Genomic DNA, 19,906 nt, shown 5'->3' on the forward strand with positions numbered 1-19,906 from the left:
AACTGGTTGAATGTGAGGAGAGGTTCAGAGTGACACTGTCTAATCAATCTTCTCACCTGACTACTGGGAAGATAGTGAGGAGAGTGATGGTTTGTTAGTTACTACTGGAACACCTTGACCTCCCACCTTTAATAGCAGATTTTTGCCTTGAAGGTTAAATGCAGATTTTGCCTTTACAAAATAGAGTTCAACAAAGGAAAAGGATTGTAATGACATAGAGTCCTTTCCTACATAGGAAAATTACTTTAATGACATAGACATCACTCAGGAGCAAAAATCTGCCTATAAACTTTAAAAAAAAGCTGATGTGACGTTTATCATGATAATTCTTGATATATCAAAGAGCCCTTGGACAATGTTTAGAATTCCAAATTGTCAATTAGTGACAAACACAACAGGTTTAAAACAAGACTTCCTGCATGAGTGAATAGACTGACTCAGGTCTGGTTAGTCTTGCTCTCTTGATTGGAAGGAACCAATCAATATCAGGTGTAATTAAACATAGAATGTTGGAAAATATCATATTTGGATACGTCTTACTAGGCATGTTGCATCATCATATCAGCAAACTAATATGATGATGATGGTGAAAGAACAGAAGCAGGAGGGAATTTACAGTTGGGTAAATTACCTGAATATGGGTCGGTCGAGGGCCTGTAGCAAACTGGTTGAATGTGAGGAGAGGTTCAGAGTGACACTGTCTAATCAATCTTCTCACCTGACTACTGGGAAGATAGTGAGGAGAGTGATGGTTTGTTAGTTACTACTGGAACACCTTGACCTCCCACCTTTAATAGCAGATTTTTGTCTTTAAGTTTAAATGCAGAGTTTTGCCTTTACAAGTACGGTTCAACAAAGGAAAAGGAGTCTAATGACGGAGAGTCCTTTTCCTACATAGGAAAATTACTTTAATGTCATAGACTTCACTCAGGAGAAAAAATCTGCCTATAAACTTTAAAAAAAAGCTGATGTGACATTTATCATGATAATTCATGTCCAGATTCAATAACGATCTCTCGTGTCGGCTGAGGCCTGACGGTATAAGAGGAAAAAAACATCGGCTACACATCTAAAGAGTCTTGAATTTTGATTTACCCTAAATTGATATATCAACTTTTAATACCCCCTGGACACCCTGCATGCAGCCTTATACGCACTAGAGGGGGCTAAGGTTCAGCGAAACAAATTGAGTAAAAAGATCCTGATTCAATGACAGATGTGGCTTGAAGGGTTTCCATGTAGAAATAGGGTTACGAGTCAAATAAAGACACAAATTGCTCATTTATTCCAGATATGTCAAGGTTTCATTTTCTGTTTCAAAGAGGTGCATTTGTACAGATGTCAAATACATACACCAACAGGGTTTCTCCATTGCTATAGAGGAAAAGGGGGGTGGTGAGACACAAGGACTTGGTGAGTACAATGTAGTACAAACAAGTTGGCTGGGACCTGCTGCTGCCCCCTGGCGGCCAGACCGTGTCCGTGCAGGTCTGTGCTGATGTTCTCTGCCACCGTCTCAAAGGGCCACAAAGTGTCAGTTCACTTCTCGGTGCAACACGTGAGCAGAGACACATTTCAACAGACTGGTCGCCGGCCGCGGGGGACCGCGTGATCAGAAACAGGGGGGAGGAGTCAACTGAGGCCAAACTTGAAGGATAAGCTCCACCCCCTCCGTGGCAGTTGGCAGGGTCAGAGGTCATGTGCGGCCAGTCCCCCCCGCTGAAGAGTTTGTTGCCTTGCAGAGAGAGGCAGACGTTCAGTACACTGAAGAGACGACCGAGCCTTCTCCAGCTTTATACACATAATATCATAATAATAATAATTCATAGTTAACTGTCAATAATGACATTTGTTAATTATATCAAATCATATGTCATAAATGTACATATCTTATAACCCATATCAAACAGCCCACTTTGTAAATTGATCGGGGTGAAACTAAACTGTTACGTGGGCCTCTACAAGTTTTTTTTTTCTTTCTGCCTGAGTTGGTTATCCAGCGCTATGGACATCGACGAGACGTACAAAATTAAAGAGAAAAACAAAGAATACAAATTAAAAAAAGGAATCCTGATTGAATTCTGTTCACTTTTAAAACACGACAAAGTGCCAAGAACACGTCCTTTTTTTGCAAAATGAAAGTAGAAACATCAAGGAGCACACATGCCTTTTTTTTCTGATCGAAAAAGTCCAAAGCTCACACACCAACATTCATTTTATTTGTCAAGTTGTGCAAGAATAAGCCAATTAAAAAAAAAAAAGACATTAGCAGTGTTCCTCCAATGAGAAAGCTTGTCATAAAAACTCAACAATGACACATTCTCTACATGTAGTTTTAAGTCCCCTGACATTATAGTGAGTGCTACAAGGAGACCAAAAACACAAAAAAGCTCCTGCACCAAGGATAATGCAAAAACAATTTAAAATAAAATAAAGCAAAAGTTTTGAACGCTGCGTTTTCACACCTCGCCACCGGACCAAGCTGCGCCGAGCTCCTGACAGAGAAATCCGCCAAAAATTGAAACCCCAAATGGGAACAAAACCACTAATTAACGGCACAGCCTGGTCGGCACGGGGCGGAAGACTACGAACAAAAAGAAGGGATGCATTCCATGAGAAAAAGGTTTTCCTTAAAAGAAAAGAACCAAGGGATCACCTAACACCTCGGCCCGTTGGACCCAAGAACGCGCCGGGCGCCAAGTGAGATGGAGCACAGACAGATAAACACAAGGTTACGGCAAGGTGATGTGCAAAAAACTTAAACTGAGCCATCTCTCTCTCTCTCTCTCTCTCTCTCTCTGTCACTCTCTTTTTTTCAACGTTATTCTCCCCCTTTCCCCCCGCTCTCATTCTCTCTGTCTGTTGAATGTTACCCCTAGGGGAAGGTATCGGTCTGAGACAGAGGGGTTAGACCAAGCCCATCCTAGGATTAGAAAGTGCTGAAACATTATCAAGTCTTTTACATCTACTTACATGTGCATCTCTGTTGGTTGGTAGTTATTTATTTATTTTTTTTATTATTTTTTCTTTTTACTCTTTTTTTCTTACCAAAAAAAAGTGGTCCTCACCAGCGATGAGTTATTTTTTTTCTGTGTCTTACCACGAACCATCGAGGGTAAGGGTTTGTGATCGCACAGTTACACACGCACACACACTCATACACATCTGAACACCAGGTGTACGTCAGTACGCATACTACACACGACTCATGGCGCAGACACACACACTAACATGGTTTCTCGCCCACTCGTATTTAGGAAGGCTGCAATGACAACAGGGAAATAGAAGAACGGACAAACTCTCCATTAGTTTCTGTTCACAAACATCCCGATTTGTTTTACAGATGCGACGCGCACACACACATCAGCACACAGCAAAATACACAAGCCATTAACACGACGAGACACTGGAGTAGATCTATGCTACATACACTTGGCACAGCAAAGGGGGGAAAACAATAAAATCGAAGTATTGCACATCATGGTACATGTCGGGGGAATCGAAAGGTTCTACTCGGGATCATTTTGACGAAAAACTAAAAACCACAACAAACCCCCCGGGAGCTGTTGCTACGAGGTGACGTTCCCGCTCCGACGCATCAGGCATGCATTTCCGCTGAAGTATAAACACAATGACCTGTATGAGCTGAGCAGTGAAAGGGAGACAGAATATCAAAAATCTGACGTTATGAGCGGGGTGGGGGTGGGGGGGGGGGGGTCAAGCAGTGCAGGCCACACTGACAGGTAGCTATCGGTTGTTGAGGGTTATTCGATTGCTTCGCCTCAGGAGGAGGTGCTTGAGAGGCTGGCTGGCTATGACTGGGTACCTGAAACAAGGTTAACGAGGTCACCACGGGAGTCGTGGCAGCGGCGCCTGGGCCGAGGTCGGAATGTGGACCGGTTCCTTCAGGTGCGCGGGATCCCCTGCTGTGTTGAGGACTCTGAGCAGCCGGGACACTGGAGGTTCTGGGGGTTGTGTTGACTTACTGCATATATGAGACACTTCCCTGAAAAACTAGCAACTGGTGTTGCAACTGCAATAGTTAAAGAACTCGAGGGGGAAAACTAAAATGAGTGGTTTCAGGTGTTTTCACTTTCTGTTGTGATACTTGATGGTTATTGTTGTTGTTTATTGCAGAGGATTGGTGCGTGTGGGTGTGTTCCTCTCACACACACATGAGGAGAGTGCCTGAATACTATTGCTTTCTTAAGTAGCCAAAGCAACCACAGCATCACTTGGATTTGGCTCAAAATGTCTTCTTATTGTTTTTACCTGACCGACTGTGAAAGTTTGGATCGAGTGGTTGACAGGTGAGTTTGTATGTTTGCTTTTTCATTCATTGGGAGGAAACGGTGGACGAAGGAAAAAAAGGACAAGTACGTACATAAAAAAAAAAAACACAGCCACACACACACACATTGCAAAACATGAACGCGCGCACTACAACTGCTACCGCTAATGATTGTGATGTGTCAATAGGAAAAGGAAGAGATGAAAATGCACTACTGTGGCGGTGGTAATCGGACAAACCTCGTTTATTATTTAAAAAAAAAGCATTTTCAAATCTCATTCACTCACCATCCACCTCCACTTCCATCTCTCATCCATCTGAGTCGATCCCACCATCAGCCTGGTAAACCCCCCCACCACCTGGAACAGTGCTGCCCCTCACAGTCACCTAGCCTCCTGCTCAGTGTTATGTCAATGGGATGAAAATACGACTGATCCACTTCTTGAGAGGTTAATCAATGACACTAATGAACCAGGTCCTAATACAGAGGGCGAGAAGGAAACTCAACAGATATGCCTGCAGGAACTTCTCCACATCCCTAAATGTTGGGGCAACCTGTGCTTGATAACATGGCAGCAGTGCACGATCATAGTGAACTATCACATGCAGCAAGAGGAAATATTTATACAATACATGTGATCAGAACGTAAAGAATCAAGGATTTTTACAGATTGAGGGCCACGGTTTACACAGAGGGGCCGATTCTATATCCAACAACCATTTAAGTCACTTCTTGTTTACTGTGAGCTCTATAGCTTTGAGCAAAGCCACACATTATTTAATATATTTTGAAAATTGTTCCTTGTTCAGGCACATTGTTTACTTCAAAAAAGTTTAGAAAGTAAAATTCTTAAACTGTCATATTTAATGTAAGTAAATGACTAGTTTATTTAAAGAAACAGGACAGGGGCACCTCAGGGGCCAATCAGATTTCAGCTAGGGCCAGTGCCCTACTTATTGGTGATCTTGTATCCACCGTATTTAAAAGTGTCCATTACGCCACTTTCCTTTCCATCAAAACATGATTTATATTACACTCCGCTGTACAAACTTCTCATTGCACTTTAAAACTTTTTAATATGAAGAAGAAAGAGCCGGTAATAACATTCAATCAGTTGCTTACAGAGCAATGAACGTTGGGTCAACCCAGCAAGCACATCTGTTGAGGTAACTGCTACATCTTAGCAAAACACGATTTCAGCTGAACCGCCGTCCCTCCATCCCGGACACGTCGGCGTCCACAGCAGAGCGAGAGTCTCGTCGCGACACATTTCGTCACTTCATCTTCAAACAAACTCAGTAGGCAGGCACGTGTTAAAAATCTGCGTTACACCTAAAAACTCCAAAGTAATTTGACCTTAACTGATGCAGAAACTCTTTTCCTCGAATATGTGATAAGTGCCTGTTGAGGAACAAAACATAAAAACCCTCGTCTCCTCCAGTGTGTTGCACGGTCTAGGGCTCCTCTCAGGACAGGGCCGTCAAAACAACAACAACATTAAATCACGTCTCCACCGAACTCCCTCCTCCGGATGTGCAAATCGCAATATTCTCTTAAGTAAAAGACTCCAAGTAGAAACACTGGACATTTAGTATTGTCTATATATCAAATGAGTATGTCCTCTTCCTATACACAGTATACATATACTCATACAGACACTCACACATGAACACAAACACTTCCTTTCCATCTGTACTGTTTGCAGTGTGAACTCATTCAATATGAGTCCACTAGTGTTTTGGCAGTAGGGACAAAATCAGCAACTGCTTCACAACAAATAAAGAAATATTGTAGGTCATAAAGTTTGAGAGATGTTCTGTGTTTGTGTTCGCATGTGTGTGTGTGTGTATGGACAGACACAGACCAGCATCATGCACACTCTAGCATACGCACATACATTGCAAATATATGACACCCTTCAAAAATTCTGTGGCGTGAGCTTCTAGTCGTTGCTCTCAGTCTGGTACAGAGCATCACTGGGATACTTCGAAGGCTCTTTCCTTTTTAAATCTTTTTTACGCCCCAATCTCAACGTTCAAAACACATTCCTAATACAATGGCGCACATGCTCAAAAAACCCCATCGTTATTTCTAACTCCACCTTCAAGTTTCCTCAAACCATCTCCTGACTGGAATTTCCTCCAGCACCTGTCATTCCTTTTTGTAATCCCATGGCACATTCGCTCCCACGTTACCAAGCGACCCCTTCACTTTTCCTAAAGCTTCACCCTTCCAAAGTGCTGTTTGCTACTTTCTACCCTTGTCTAAATAACAACGACAAAAACAATCTAAAAACGTACAGTACTGTGTAAATAAAGAGACGAGTAAGATTTGTCGGCCGTATGGCGAGTGTGACAGGTGTGTTAAATGCTTTGAAACATCCTGACCCTCTCAGACCTGACATGCGGATTCTCTCAGGTTCCTGTCACACAGCCTTTTCTGCTTAAAAAAATATAAAGTAATTCATCAAAACACAATTAGGACTGTGTGCAGGTCTTCCTCTTCACTTTCCCTCAGTTCAACCTGGTGGGTTTGCACTTGTATTACATTAGGGCCTTGCACATTTGATACATTAACCCAAACATTTTAGATCTAAGACTAACAGACCCCTGATTAAGGTTCCTGACAATCGATGACAACAAGTAACTGCAGAGATAGAAGACGAGAGGGTCTGAGTGAAAAAAGCAAAAACGCTAAAGATGAAGGTGAAGACTCCACCGTCGTCAAACTGAACAGAGTAGGTGTTCCCTCTCTGTTGTGTGGCACACTGGCTCTTCTTGATGACATCACTGATCAGGTCTTTCACATGACGGTGACACAGGAGCTGGGTCTCAATTTAGGGGCCGCTTCCTTTGGAGGCTGCTTCTGAGGACCGATCGCTTTTCAGCAGCGCGACTAGATGGCTACTACAAATGCATCCTCCCATCCCGGGGAGACAAAGACTCCTTTAAGGTCTACGTGGGCAACATAGACCACCTCCATGTCATAAGAAGGAGGCAGCCCCTGAATTGAGACACAGTCTGAATCAAACACTCAGTTCCACTCAGATTAAGCAAATGAAAAATGGTTAAAATGTATCATGCTCAGGATCATCTGATGTTATATCTCTCCTGTGGTCCAGTGTGAAATCACCAGGAGAGGCAGGAGATGGTGGGAACGTGTTTCCGTCTGGGAAGCCTCACGAGCAGTGCTCAGAGACTGTCGAGAAGCTGACTGTGCACAAATTCAATTTGAAATTGACATAATGTGTAAAGTGCAGCCGAGCAGAATCCTCCTGCATCGCTCCCTTGTGCCACACAGACACCGATCAACATTTAGCACACTTCACAAATCTCTCACCATAAGTCATCTCATGAAAACCACCAAAACGGCACTGATTGCTTGTGTGATAGGAAATCCACCTGTATAAATGTGTTATAGACTACATGGACTTCATGTAGGGTGATACCATGTAGGGTAAATTTACCTCTACAGTACAGTATTCAAGAGAAAAATAAAAATAAAACAAAACTTTAAAACCAAGACATGAAACATTGATGTGGGCATTCATGTTTTTTTCTTTGTAGAGTCCTTTTATAATTGTTTTTCCCCGAATCCCAGGGGTTATTAACAGTCCGGTTAGCCTTCACTTGCCAATATTCGACCTTCCCTCGATGCTTATTTTCATCTCATGAGGGATGAAGGAAGGTTTGGGCAGGGTCAAAGGTGGCTCCTCTTCTGTTCTCTCCACTTTTCGACCTTCAGGGGCAGACCACCTCCGCTTCCTGCCGGCTTTTGGGATGCTGGCAGCATGACCTTTAGAAACTGACCCACGTTCCCCAAACATTCCATCCCCGTTTTCCACATTACTGCCTCCTCCGCTCCCGTTCCCACTTCCACCGCTTCCCCGCTGGCTGATGCCGTTCTCCCGCTCGTTGCGCCTAAAGATCTGGGGAGCATCATAGACAACTCTTGGAGGTTTGAGGTGCCCGTGGCTTGAGGCTGGGACAGAGGCCTCGGTGGCAAGCTCCAGGGGCTGAGTCTTCTTCAGAGATCCGTTCCTCACGTTCTTGAGGGTAAGGGAAATACAAACGTCGCCCACAGAAAGCTTGGTGCAAGGCAGCTCCAGAAGCTGGGTGGTCCGGTCCGGGCAGCACGAAGACCACCCCTGGCCGAAGACGAAGAAGGGATACTCCACCAAGACCTCCACGCTTACCTGAAGGAGAGGGAAAGACTACTTTATTTCATTGCTTTAAAAAATTGGTCTATGTACTCAACTAAATGCGAGGCATCTTTTGATCCTGCAATAATAACATAAAAACACAAATTAATGGATTCAGTTAACAGAAATGCTAGAATGCTTTTAAACACATGCAAAGCTCACACATCCAGTGTTGCCTGGGCGTTAGCTCCATCTGGGTCTCTTCCAGAATACTAAAACAGTATAATAGCTTTAGTGGCTCCAAAGTCTGAAAATGTATTCCTGGATTATGTTGTCAGGGTTAACTTTAGTTTAGTTTACTAAAGCCATTTGAAAGACATTTTAGGAGATACGGTTCTTTATTTCAGCAAGAAAGTTTTATCTATAGCTAGAACTCTTTGGCAATAGATAGTCTTATCGACCAAAGGGACAACATGTTAAACAATATCAACACAGAAATTAAGCCTGATATTTTTAAGGACATCCAACATAAGGTAATGTCAGAGCATTGAATGCTTCACTATCATTTGTGTGTACGGAAAAACGAAATGATGACAGAGAGAAGCCAAGGGTGCTTTGAGAATTAATGGGTAAATGCGAAGGAGAAAATAAACCTGAGAAGGAAGAAATTATGAAAGGAGCAAAGATCTGAAACAATGTAGATAGAATGAGAAGGTAAGAAAACAGTATGAGAAGCCACAGAGGGTGCACAAGAGAGAAGGATATGTCTTTGAAAGATGGTCAGCTTTTGTGGGGTATAGTATCAAAGAGCAGCCGGGGGCGGGAAAGATGGTTCGAGATGTGCTGTGTGGGCGGACGAGTCAGTGCATGGACAGATGAAATAGATTAACTGGCTTTAACGTTCACCCTCCAAGACAGCGAGAAGGATGTGTGTGTGTGACTGAGTGCCAGAAAACCAGAAAAAAGAAATGTAGAAATATAAGATAGATACTAGGAGATTACCCGAGATATAAAAGAGTGATCGGTCTATGAATAAATATTGAGCGTATATCACGTTCCCAGTGAATAAATACTTAATAGAAAACCTGATGAGAAGCTTTCGACACATAATTCTTTGAACTTCTGGAGCATCTCAATATCAGAGCATGTTTGTTACGTGACTGTCGTACTATTAAATTGAACTTAATCACAGAGGGAGTAGCAGAGTCCCGTGAGATTGAAAATAATGGAGTCATTAATATGGAAGCATCTCATCTCTTCTCATACAACATTAATAACACAAGCGGTGATGAAATCCCACTCAGAGCTCCCTGTTAGAGGTCGACCTTATGACTAAGCTGGTTACTGTAAATATGAAACTATACCTAGCAGCAAATTGTCTTAGCATAAAGCATGGAGTCAGTCAGTTGCATCTATCCAGGCTCTTTGAAACAATTAAAATAAAATAAAGAAATTAAAAGTAGTTAACACAGTACATCTTCATTGTTTCTGTAGATAAAACGTAGTATAACAACTAAAATAATTTATCTCTTACCTCTGGAAATCAGGTTTGAAAATCATATATTTTAGCATGAGATAATTACCCTTTCACACATTCCCTCTAAGAGCGTCCATGTAATTAGAATGCTGCATTATGGGTGTATATTGACTCCAAATAACTAGGCTAGTGTTTCCCAGTCTGTGTATCGTGAATCTTTGAGAGTTAGTCAGCCCTTTGCGTGTTTGACCTGCAGGAAAACGAATTGTCTTTACTTTAGCCTGAAAAATACTGTGAGAGGAAAAGATTTTGAGAGGGGAATGAGACTCAGTGAGGAATTGACTCTCAGTCACTTGACTGAATACTACACCCAGTGAGTTGACAACCACGAGAAGATGATTTGGTAAGTTATGATTTTATATCGTAACATGGCCATGGGAGGATAAGATAATTGCAGAACAATTCCATTCACTATCAGCCTCGTTTTACTGAGGGGCTAAACCTGGGCAATTGCTTGCTCTATTAATCAACTAAAAGTGTAAGCATTAGTCATGGTGATGGGTCCTCATGTGTTGTGTGATCCAAACAGGGTTTAACAGAGGTTGCTATTTTTGACTTACCTGTGCACGGTGCTCACCAACAGAGAACTGAACCACAGCTACGTTGGGTGAGGCGTGGCTGCCTTCAATGCGCTCCACCGTGGACGAGTCGATCTTCAGTTCATTGCTGATCTCGGCACTCTGGATGAAGTCCTCTGTCTTCAGATCCTCCACGCGCTTCAGCTCCCCGTCGGCCAGCTGGATGATGGAGCCCTTGATGAAATACGGGGGGAGTGAGGGAGGCGCCACTGTATTGGAAGGGGGAGGAGGAGTAGGAACAACCAAACCTGGTGGCGTGGAAACAACGGGGAGATGAAGCTGGGCTGGGACCACTGCACCGGAAGAGACCTGGTGGTACGAGCCACTGGAGGTTACAAGAGTCTCTTCTTTGGGAGCGCTGGCAGCAATGTACGTGTGTGGGATTGCGCTGGGAAAAGAAGCTTGGGTGGACGATGTCATGTGGGAGGTTACAGGTTCCAATGTGGTGACTCCACCGCCACTAACTGGGATTATGACTGGTTGGGCACCAGGAATGAGTAAGTGTTGCTGTAGGCTGGTGTGGTAGCTGATTGACGTATGCTGGCTTCCGCTGCCCCCTGCGATGTAACCGATGATAGGTGAAGGGGGGTAGATACTGCTGGAGGGGAGCCCCATTGAAAGTGCCTCTGTGGCACTGTGAGTGGTCTGGATAACAGTCTGGGGGGAGAGTGTGCGTACAGCCGCTTTCAGACTGTCTACACTCAATGGTGCTGGAAACGTGAACGAGGAGGTGGTATTGGAGGAGGATGATGATGTGCGATTGACTGGCTTGCCCAGGATGATGCCACCTCTCTCGAAGTGTGCGGGGGAACAATTTGTCATCTTATCAGGGCTGGCTCTAGGTGGTACCAGCTGGTGGTCTCCATGGCTGTTGTGCATTAGCATAACAGAGGTTCTCAGCCCTGAGGGATCATGGGTAGGGTATTCAGATGGCAGAACCAGCTGGTGGGCCTCATAAGAGGTCAAAGAAGAATTGACCTCCCGTGATTTGTTCCCCGACTTGGAGAGGCTGAACTCAGGGGATGCTCCAAACCGCCGGCCCCTTTCCAGCTCTCCATTGTGGAGGTCTCTGTGTCTAGAGCCACCGTCCTCATTCCTGTTGGATCCATCCATGTACTGCACCAAAACCTGGGACATTCCATGACCCAAAGTATGATGGTGGTGCAGCGACTGGTGAGAGAGGTGAACGCCTCCTTGGTGATGAGTTGACGGGACAGTCCGTAGGGAAGTGGACATGTGAGTATGGTGATGGGGGGGTTCTGTAGAAGGCGGTGGCATGGAGGTCCGCCCAGAGGACGCTCTGTGCTGGTCATGCTTGGAGGCCTGCGAAGGAGCAGAGGCTGTCTCTGTGTGTGAGGGTCTCTGTGCGGCCATAGAGGAGGAGGACGACAACAAGGAGAGGGGGGGAGGTGGAGGAGGAGGTGGGAGCAGTTGAGGGGAGATGTAGCCAGCGTACGGGGTAGTGTAAGGTGACGTTATGAACTGCAGATTGTGAGGCAGTTGGGTGTAATGGACCGTTCCGCCAACTGTAGATTGTGACATGGGTGATGTATAGATTGTGGGAAGAGATGAGACCAGCCTCAGTGACGAAGAGGAGGTTGAAGAGTCTGATGTGGAGGAGAGCGATTTATAATGGTGCCCATCAGAATGACTGGTGCTACGGTGCCCACCCACACCGCTCTCATTCCCAGCCACACTGGCAAGCCAGGCCATGTTCTCTGAGCGCTGACTGTCACTGGCAGGTGGCATGGTGATCGAACGGGTTTCAGATGGTAAAGTGCATGAGGGGATCTCCCTCTTCTTTGGGGGCAGACATTCATTACTGCGTTCATGGTTGGACTTCATGATTTCGCCTCTCGTCCCTAAACTGTACTTACGTTATCCTTCCTCAACTTTGAGACTTTTTAGCTTTCCTCTTTCTTCTTTGTTTTTCCCCAATTTCTGACTTTCTATTTGACTTTACTTTCTCTTTTTCTCACTTTGGATGTTCTGTCTCACTTTAATTAGCTATAAAAATAACCTTTCTAATCTTGTTTCTTTTTCTGTCTCTATACAGCTCAGCCGAGGCCGTTGATTATCAGGTCTTTTCTTGATAACAAAGAAAATCCAGCCCCTTAGGAGCAGGTGAAGAAGGATTAAAGATGGAGAAGAAGATATGGAGGGATGGTTAAGAGGGGAGGGGTACAACGGTCTGTTCGGTCCAGGGGTCTTTAGCGTCTGAGGGGTGAGCTCAGTGTGGTGGGGGAGAATACTACGACATCACACCTGCTGCTGCCGCCGAGGACGACAGGGGGCCGAGTGCGTCGCACTTCATGCGGAATCATTTCCTTGCAAAAGCAAGCCTGCCCACACGCAGCTCAAACCTGTGGAAGAGAAAGACAAAAGTAAATAAGTTCAAAATTCAATCTTGATAGGGAAACTAAAAACTTTTAAGTGCAAAGTTATTTTGAGGCATGAGAGATGGAGAAAAATACATGTTTCTAAAATGAGACATGAAAATGAGAAAAACAAGACAAAATGATGCTCTGCACCACCAGACTCAGGAGCACAATAACAAGGCCCTAAGAGGAGAAACTGTTTAGAAATATGTTTCTATCCATCAAGGTTGACAAACAGGCCACGAGCCAACAGAACAATGCCATCAACAAACTCAGGAGCTCAGCATGAAACAACCTAGAGTTTTATGAAGGATGACTAAGAAGCCACAAGCCGACATAATGAGAAGAAATTCGGTAAATTCAACAAAGAGCTGTTAAAGAAATCTGCTTGTGATTGGAGATCTACACACAGATAATAGCTACATTTAAATCAAAGATCGCCCAAAACTAGACCCTTTTTGAAAACTTGACAGCTCTGTGGGAGATAAAGAACATAGTTAAAAGTAGTTGTAGCACCACCAGGTGGATAGTTGATGTAATTTTTGTTCCCTTAACAGTAAGTGAGACCATGTTAGGCTAGTGAGGGTTTTGTGAGACCACACACTTTCAGATCAGAAGAATAAAAATCTATATAATTCAACCTGGTATGATAGAATTGCAGGAGCCTGGACCCGTAGTAATTATAATCTAAAGAACTCGAAGAGGTTTCCCAATCCTGCAGTACTTGGCTCTCCAATAGCAGACTAGTGTTTGTGTGTGAGTGTGTGTGTCTTCATATATGCCATCTGTTAGGAAAGACCCCCTGCTGCAAAAGCTGGAAAGCTTGGTGTCAAACTCATACATAATGTACAGTCATTTCAAGACAAACACACACACACACACCCACACACACACCCACATACTACACACCACACACACACCACACACACACCACACACACTCTTTTCCTGATGCTGAAGATTCCTGTGATTTAACATGTGTTGCAGATCTACTATGAGACAGACGCAGGAGTAAACACATGCAAATTCCCATTCAAACACAGAGGAGGGGCACCCACACGCACACACTCACATTTTGTTTCATAGTATTGAACACACACACACACACACACACACACACACACACACTCAAAAGTGAGAGGTACAGTTGCTCGGTGAACTTTTAGCACTGAGATTCTCTCTGTCGCTCTACCTCCTCTCCTGCCTCAGCCTGCCCACATCTCCTGCTTTACCACTCCATTACACATTATCCTACTTCCATCTAATGGTTTAATGTTCCTAATCGTCTGTCTCTCAATGTCTTTGCTTCTCCTCTCCTGGCATCTTTTCACATTAATCTTCATCTCGTCTTTCTGCTGTAACCTTCCTCATTCACTGTGATGCTCCTGTCTCTCCTGCTCGATCACACAATGTAGACAATAAGGGAATAAGACAAGACCAATATCTTTCTATTCCCCGACGTCCTCCGCGAATTAAAACTTTGAGATAAGAGGAATGTTGTGTCTCAGAGCCATTTCATATCAGCTGCCACACCAAACACGGGCAGAGTCTGTACATGCAGCCACAGATCTTTTCACGTCGCTGTGACCACTTCTATCTTCAGCGATGTCAGAATGGAACAGTCACTTCTGACAGCTGACTCTGAAGTGTGAAAAAAAATAAAAGGTGCCTGAAAATTGCAGAAATGGCATGCAATATGTAATGGTATATGTTAAACTGCTGCTACATTCAGCATGTGCAATTAGTGTGGGGTTGCACTGCAGCTTCAGAAAACTTGACCCCTTGCATTAAAGCTGACTTCTACACAATAGGAAATAGAACTGACATAATATAATATAATCAATAAGGATACTGATACTACTAATAATAATAATCGACTTTATCTATAGCCTAAAACCTATTATATATGAATTCAAGCTAAAAGTGGCATACAGAGATGCATTTGCATTTCTGCATTCTTTGCATTAAAAGAAGAAATACAACTAATAAAAAAATTGTTGGAGAAAAGTAATGGAAAACTAGACCCTGAAAAAGCCCCCCAAAGGGAAATAATAATAATAATAATAATAATAATAATAAAAATCCATAAGAATTCAATAGGGCCTCACACCGATTTCAGTGCTCGGGCCCTAATAAGAAGGAAATAAAACCCTGTGAGATAAAATGAGAGAATGAAGAATAAGACCACTGAATAATAGAATAATTGAGGTAAGGATAGCATATACAAAAATAAAATGCAGGACCTAACTAATATACAGGATTGGAGGATGAGCAACGCATACACACACACAAAAAACTTAATTTTCACATATGGGTCGTTCTCTTTAACTTTATGTTAACGTTTGTGATGGTAAAATAAAAAGCAGGAAGAAAGAAGTTGGGATGAAGGGAGAAGCTGGAGTTAAAAAAGTAAAGTAAAGAAAAAGACTAAACTAAAAAGGGAAAAATTACTAAACTTAAGTATAGCATTTAGGGATTTGAGAGAGGGATGAAGAGAGGTAGAGGAGGGAGAGGCGGGAGACGCATGGGGGAGAGCGAGGGAGATTGAGGGAGAGTGAGGGAGAGGCTCAATTGACCTACATTGCAAAAAGAGCTTAGTGCTTTACTGAAACTGACACTCAAACACACATTCACTGAAAAGCCATGCCACCTGAATCTTGCTGAGTTTTCAATGTCTATGGGTGTGTGTATGTGTGCGCAAGTGAGCGTGCGTGTGTGTGCGTGTACTGTATATCAGATGACCTGTAACCCAAGCCGCCTGTCCTCCATGTGCTTTGAGTCCCACACACACATGCACACTCTATCTTTCTACCCCCCGCTCTCTCTCTCTCGCTCTCTCTCTGGGGCACTAGTGACATAGTGAAAAAGCTCAATGTGTGAGCCAGTAACCTGAATCATTCACTCATGCACTATACTATTGTCCTTCTACGGTCAAAACAGTGGATGTGTGTACATGTCGCCTTCATTTTTCCATGCTTAAAAGATCATCTATTGTAATTTATTAATTTGTGCAGCTTTAAAAAATACATAGAAAATAAGATAAACAATATGCAGTGAAGTGGGCTTATTTGTATGTTATGCTTTTACTTACAAAATATCAATGTAACAACAAATCAGAAAATTCCAAATCAAAACTCAGGAAATTATATTATGCCTATACGAATCAGCTTATCTATCATAACTGAATGTGTATAATTGAACATAAATTAAAAACAAGAATAATAATTTTTGTACTAACAACAATGTGTGTCTGTGATGTTGATAATGGTGTGTTTGCCTTCACAGTATATGTCAATTGTGCACAGCTATTGTGCTGATTTCCCATTTTTTATCTTACTTATTAAAGTCAGTTCAGAATATAGTTCTGCATACAATTTGCACACACATTATTCTTTGGCTGCACAAGCAGTTGTTTAAATGCTGTATCAATATAAAAAATGTGTGCACAGGCTACAGTATGTCTGTTCAGAATCAGAATCAGAATCAGAATTCTTTTTATTGCCTTGTATATTTTCACATACAGGAAATTGCCTTGGTGTGGTTGGTGTTCCATCTGAGTTTGTGTGTGAGTGTGTGTGTGTGTGTGTGTGTGTGTGTGTGTGTGTGTGATTGCCCAGTCATAATCATAATCATGATCAAAGGGATAAGTCCAACGTGATGTGTTATCTCACTGCTAAATATAGTGTGAGTGGAAAACATAGTTGCTGCAGGCTTATACTTCTCTGTTTCTCTCTACTTCTCTCTTCCCTTTTTTAAGTACAAGGTATTTGACCCTGTGTTTTTTTTTTTTTTGTTTAGTTTTTTTTAATAAATGTGCGTACGTGTGTGTGTCCAGTGTGTGTGTGCATGTGTGTGAATGCGCATTACAGGGCCACTTGCCAGACTGGGAACTCTGACAAGGCTGCCACTTTATTCACCGACACCCTCCACTAGTGATTACACACAACAAACAACAACAAACACACATACACACACCGGACACACACACACACACACACACACACACACACACACACACACACACACACACACACACACACACACACGTTCATGTACGCATGCACGTACACAACACACACACACACACACACACACACAAGACTATGGTGAGATAGTGAGATAGTAGTGGAGGATCTGCCATTGACAGATGGAGTCAAAGAGTTGGAAAGTAGTACAACAGAAAAGGGAGGGGTGATGAAGAAAAGGGGAAGCAAAAAAAGAGAAAGAAAAAGAAAGAGAGAGTGTGGTTAAGAGTTACACAGACAAAGATAGACAGAGATGGAGAGAAACAAATGACTGTGGGGAAAAAGAGACTGTGCTTTTCAGTAAACAGACTTAGGCAGCTTTGCATGACTTGCATTTTTCTCACCCCTCGACAACCCTGAGGTTGCGAGGGTGACTGGGGGAGTAAGTGCAGACAGGAAGAGGAGAGAAGTGAACAGGGAACAGAGAACAGAGAACAGAGAACAGAGAAGAGAAGAGAAGAAAAAGGAAGAGAAGAGAAGAGAAAAGAGAAAATAAGAGAGAAGACATAAGAGATAAGAGAAGACGAGTGAGAAGACTAGTGAGAAGACAAGTGAGAAGACAAGAGAGAAGAGAAGACAAGAGAGAAGAGAAGACAAGAGAGAAGAGAAGAGATGAGTGCAGGACGAGTCAGATGGGAGAAACAAGCCACGACGATTGTAGGAAATCTAGGGCAGACGCAGTACGCACTTACAAACGACATACTGTGATACAACAAGACAGGCGTTCAGGGTGCACATACACACACGTACACACACACACACACACACACACACACACATAAACACAGACTTTCTCTCGCTCCCACACACACTTCATTCAGAGTGAGCACAAAACTGTGTGAAGTGTACTTACCAGGGTAGCAGGAGATGCCCACTTCTGCAGCATGCTCTCCCTCTCTCTCATTCCTCTCCTCCCTTCACTCCCCCGTTCTTCTACTGCTCATGTCCCTTGTATAGCACCCTGAGTCTCACTCCGACTCCCTCTCTCCCCCTCAAGCGGAAAATCCCAAGCAGATTCAGTGTACTTGTGCTACAAACTGCTCTCAGCCTCTCTGCCTCCACACTCACACACCCAAACACAATCACACACACACACACACAGCCAACGACCTTCTACTAAATCTTGACAGCGGGGCAGGAAGCTCCCTCACTACCACTGACACACAGCAAAGGTGATCACGCACGTGCGCACACACACACACACAAAAATTGGTAGCACAAACTTGCACACGCCCACAGGGAGGGAGTCCCGCATGCTGAGCTCCAACGTGTATTATGCAAGGGGTTGAATGCTAGCCAGAGCTCTCACACTGTCTACCCTACACACACACACACACACACACACACACACACACACACTAACACACACTCAAACATACTCACACACACACAGGGCCCCTCCCACGGTTTGCTCGGCCAACTTCATCAGGTATTCATTCAAAAAACACACACACGCCAGCTGGCTGCACGCCCAGAGACCGCTTACAAGCAGAGAAAGAGAGTTGGAGAGAAAGAGAGAGAGAGGGTGTTACAGTGAGAAGGGCAGAGAGTGGGAGTGTGGGAGAGATCAAGAGGGAGGGAGGGAGAAGGAGAGTGAGCAGTAGAGATTGGAGAGAGAGAGAGAGAGAGAGAGAGAGAGAGAGAGAGAGAGAGAGAGAGAGAGAGAAAGTAAGAGAGAGTGACACATGGACAATATATTGATAATTAAGTGATCTGTAAAATGTCAAACAATAGTTTAAAATGCCCCTTTAAACTTCTCAAAACTCAAAGTGATGTTTGCAAATGGTTATTGGAAATTAAAGTATATAAAGCAGCAAAAATAGGCTAATCATGACATTTGAGAAGCAGGAACCAGCAAATGTTTGCTTGACATATAGACATAAGGTAAATACAGCAAATACAGCCACACACAACACACGTGTACACAGGGACTACATAATACACACAGGCTTGAGAGGAATACTGAGTTCAATGATTTTAAATCAACTTTATAACCTGTAGGTTATAACCAACAAATTGGGCTGCACTTCAATCTTTCAACCACTAGATGTCATGACTGGTTTCCTCACTGATGTACAGCAGTCTATTTCCGTAATTTAGCTGACCTAGTTAAAATACCATTTGGAAGTAAATATAGACAAAATGTGCTGCTCAATGCTAAGAGATGTACCGTGCACAGGGAAGAAATGAGTGAGCACCCACTCATGAAGCATGCATGTGCGCACACACACACACACACACAGAGATGATTCCCACTAGACTCAGTGGGTCTAAACATGTTCTAAAAACACATCCTGTTTGTGTTGGTCCGTCTTCCTGTCGGCCTGATTTCAACCCTGAGTTCAACTTTGGATATTCATGGATTCTGACTCCAGCAGGACTAAAGTTGGTTCAAAGTTAAATTCTTATTTGGTTTAAATAACCAACAGAAGAAACATATTCTACCCATATATTATTAAAAAGTGTTAATGTTTAAGAGTTGTATGTCCCTTCCTTGGTGGTATAAGAACTCTTATCCTTGCTATCATGCTTTTACATTACAATCTGTCGAGCAAAGAGTTTTGTTGGTGTAGTAATAAGTTGTTGTTGATGTTCAAGGTACAGTTCCTGATTTTCAATAACAGATATTGCAAAAAGTCTTTCCTATTTTGAAATGAAACCACGGAACTGTTTGGAAACATAACTTTTAACATCATTTGGGGTTTTGTGCAAAGTTTTGGAAGTTATTAACAAACCACTGCTGCTCCTAATGCTTCACAATAGAGTTTGAAAATAACTTTATGTAAATGCCTATAAAAGTTATAGGCAAGGGATAAATAGAAAGACAGAAAACATATAACAGATGGACAGACTCAGTAACAGAAGTTAGAGACAGAAAATCGACAGATACTCTGAGAAAACCAGAATGGACTGTATTTGTTTCACAGTCCATTCTGCTTCGTCAGGTGACCTCGAC

General features: G+C 43.2%; 1 protein-coding gene across 3 annotated transcripts in view; it reads right to left on the reverse strand.

The window, feature by feature from the left end:
* Positions 1-1,262: 1,262 nt before the first annotated feature.
* Positions 1,263-19,906, reverse strand: part of atxn1a (ataxin 1a) — a 55,199-nt gene continuing 36,555 nt past the window's right edge. For 2 of the 3 annotated variants that reach the window (XM_062409277.1, XM_062409275.1), the window contains 2 exons: positions 10,531-12,911; positions 1,263-8,487 (listed from right to left, as the gene is read on the reverse strand). In XM_062409277.1, coding sequence (XP_062265261.1) covers positions 7,918-8,487; positions 10,531-12,393 — 2,433 coding nt within the window. In that variant the 5' untranslated portion in view covers positions 12,394-12,911 and the 3' untranslated portion in view covers positions 1,263-7,917. Of the gene's footprint in view, positions 8,488-10,530; positions 12,912-17,803; positions 18,164-19,906 lie in introns of those variants that run through there. The other variant, XM_062409278.1, reaches the window with a different exon arrangement.

This window comes from Platichthys flesus, chromosome 17 (genome assembly GCF_949316205.1).
Source record: "Platichthys flesus chromosome 17, fPlaFle2.1, whole genome shotgun sequence".
In the NCBI taxonomy this organism is placed as follows: Eukaryota; Metazoa; Chordata; class Actinopteri; order Pleuronectiformes; family Pleuronectidae; genus Platichthys; species Platichthys flesus.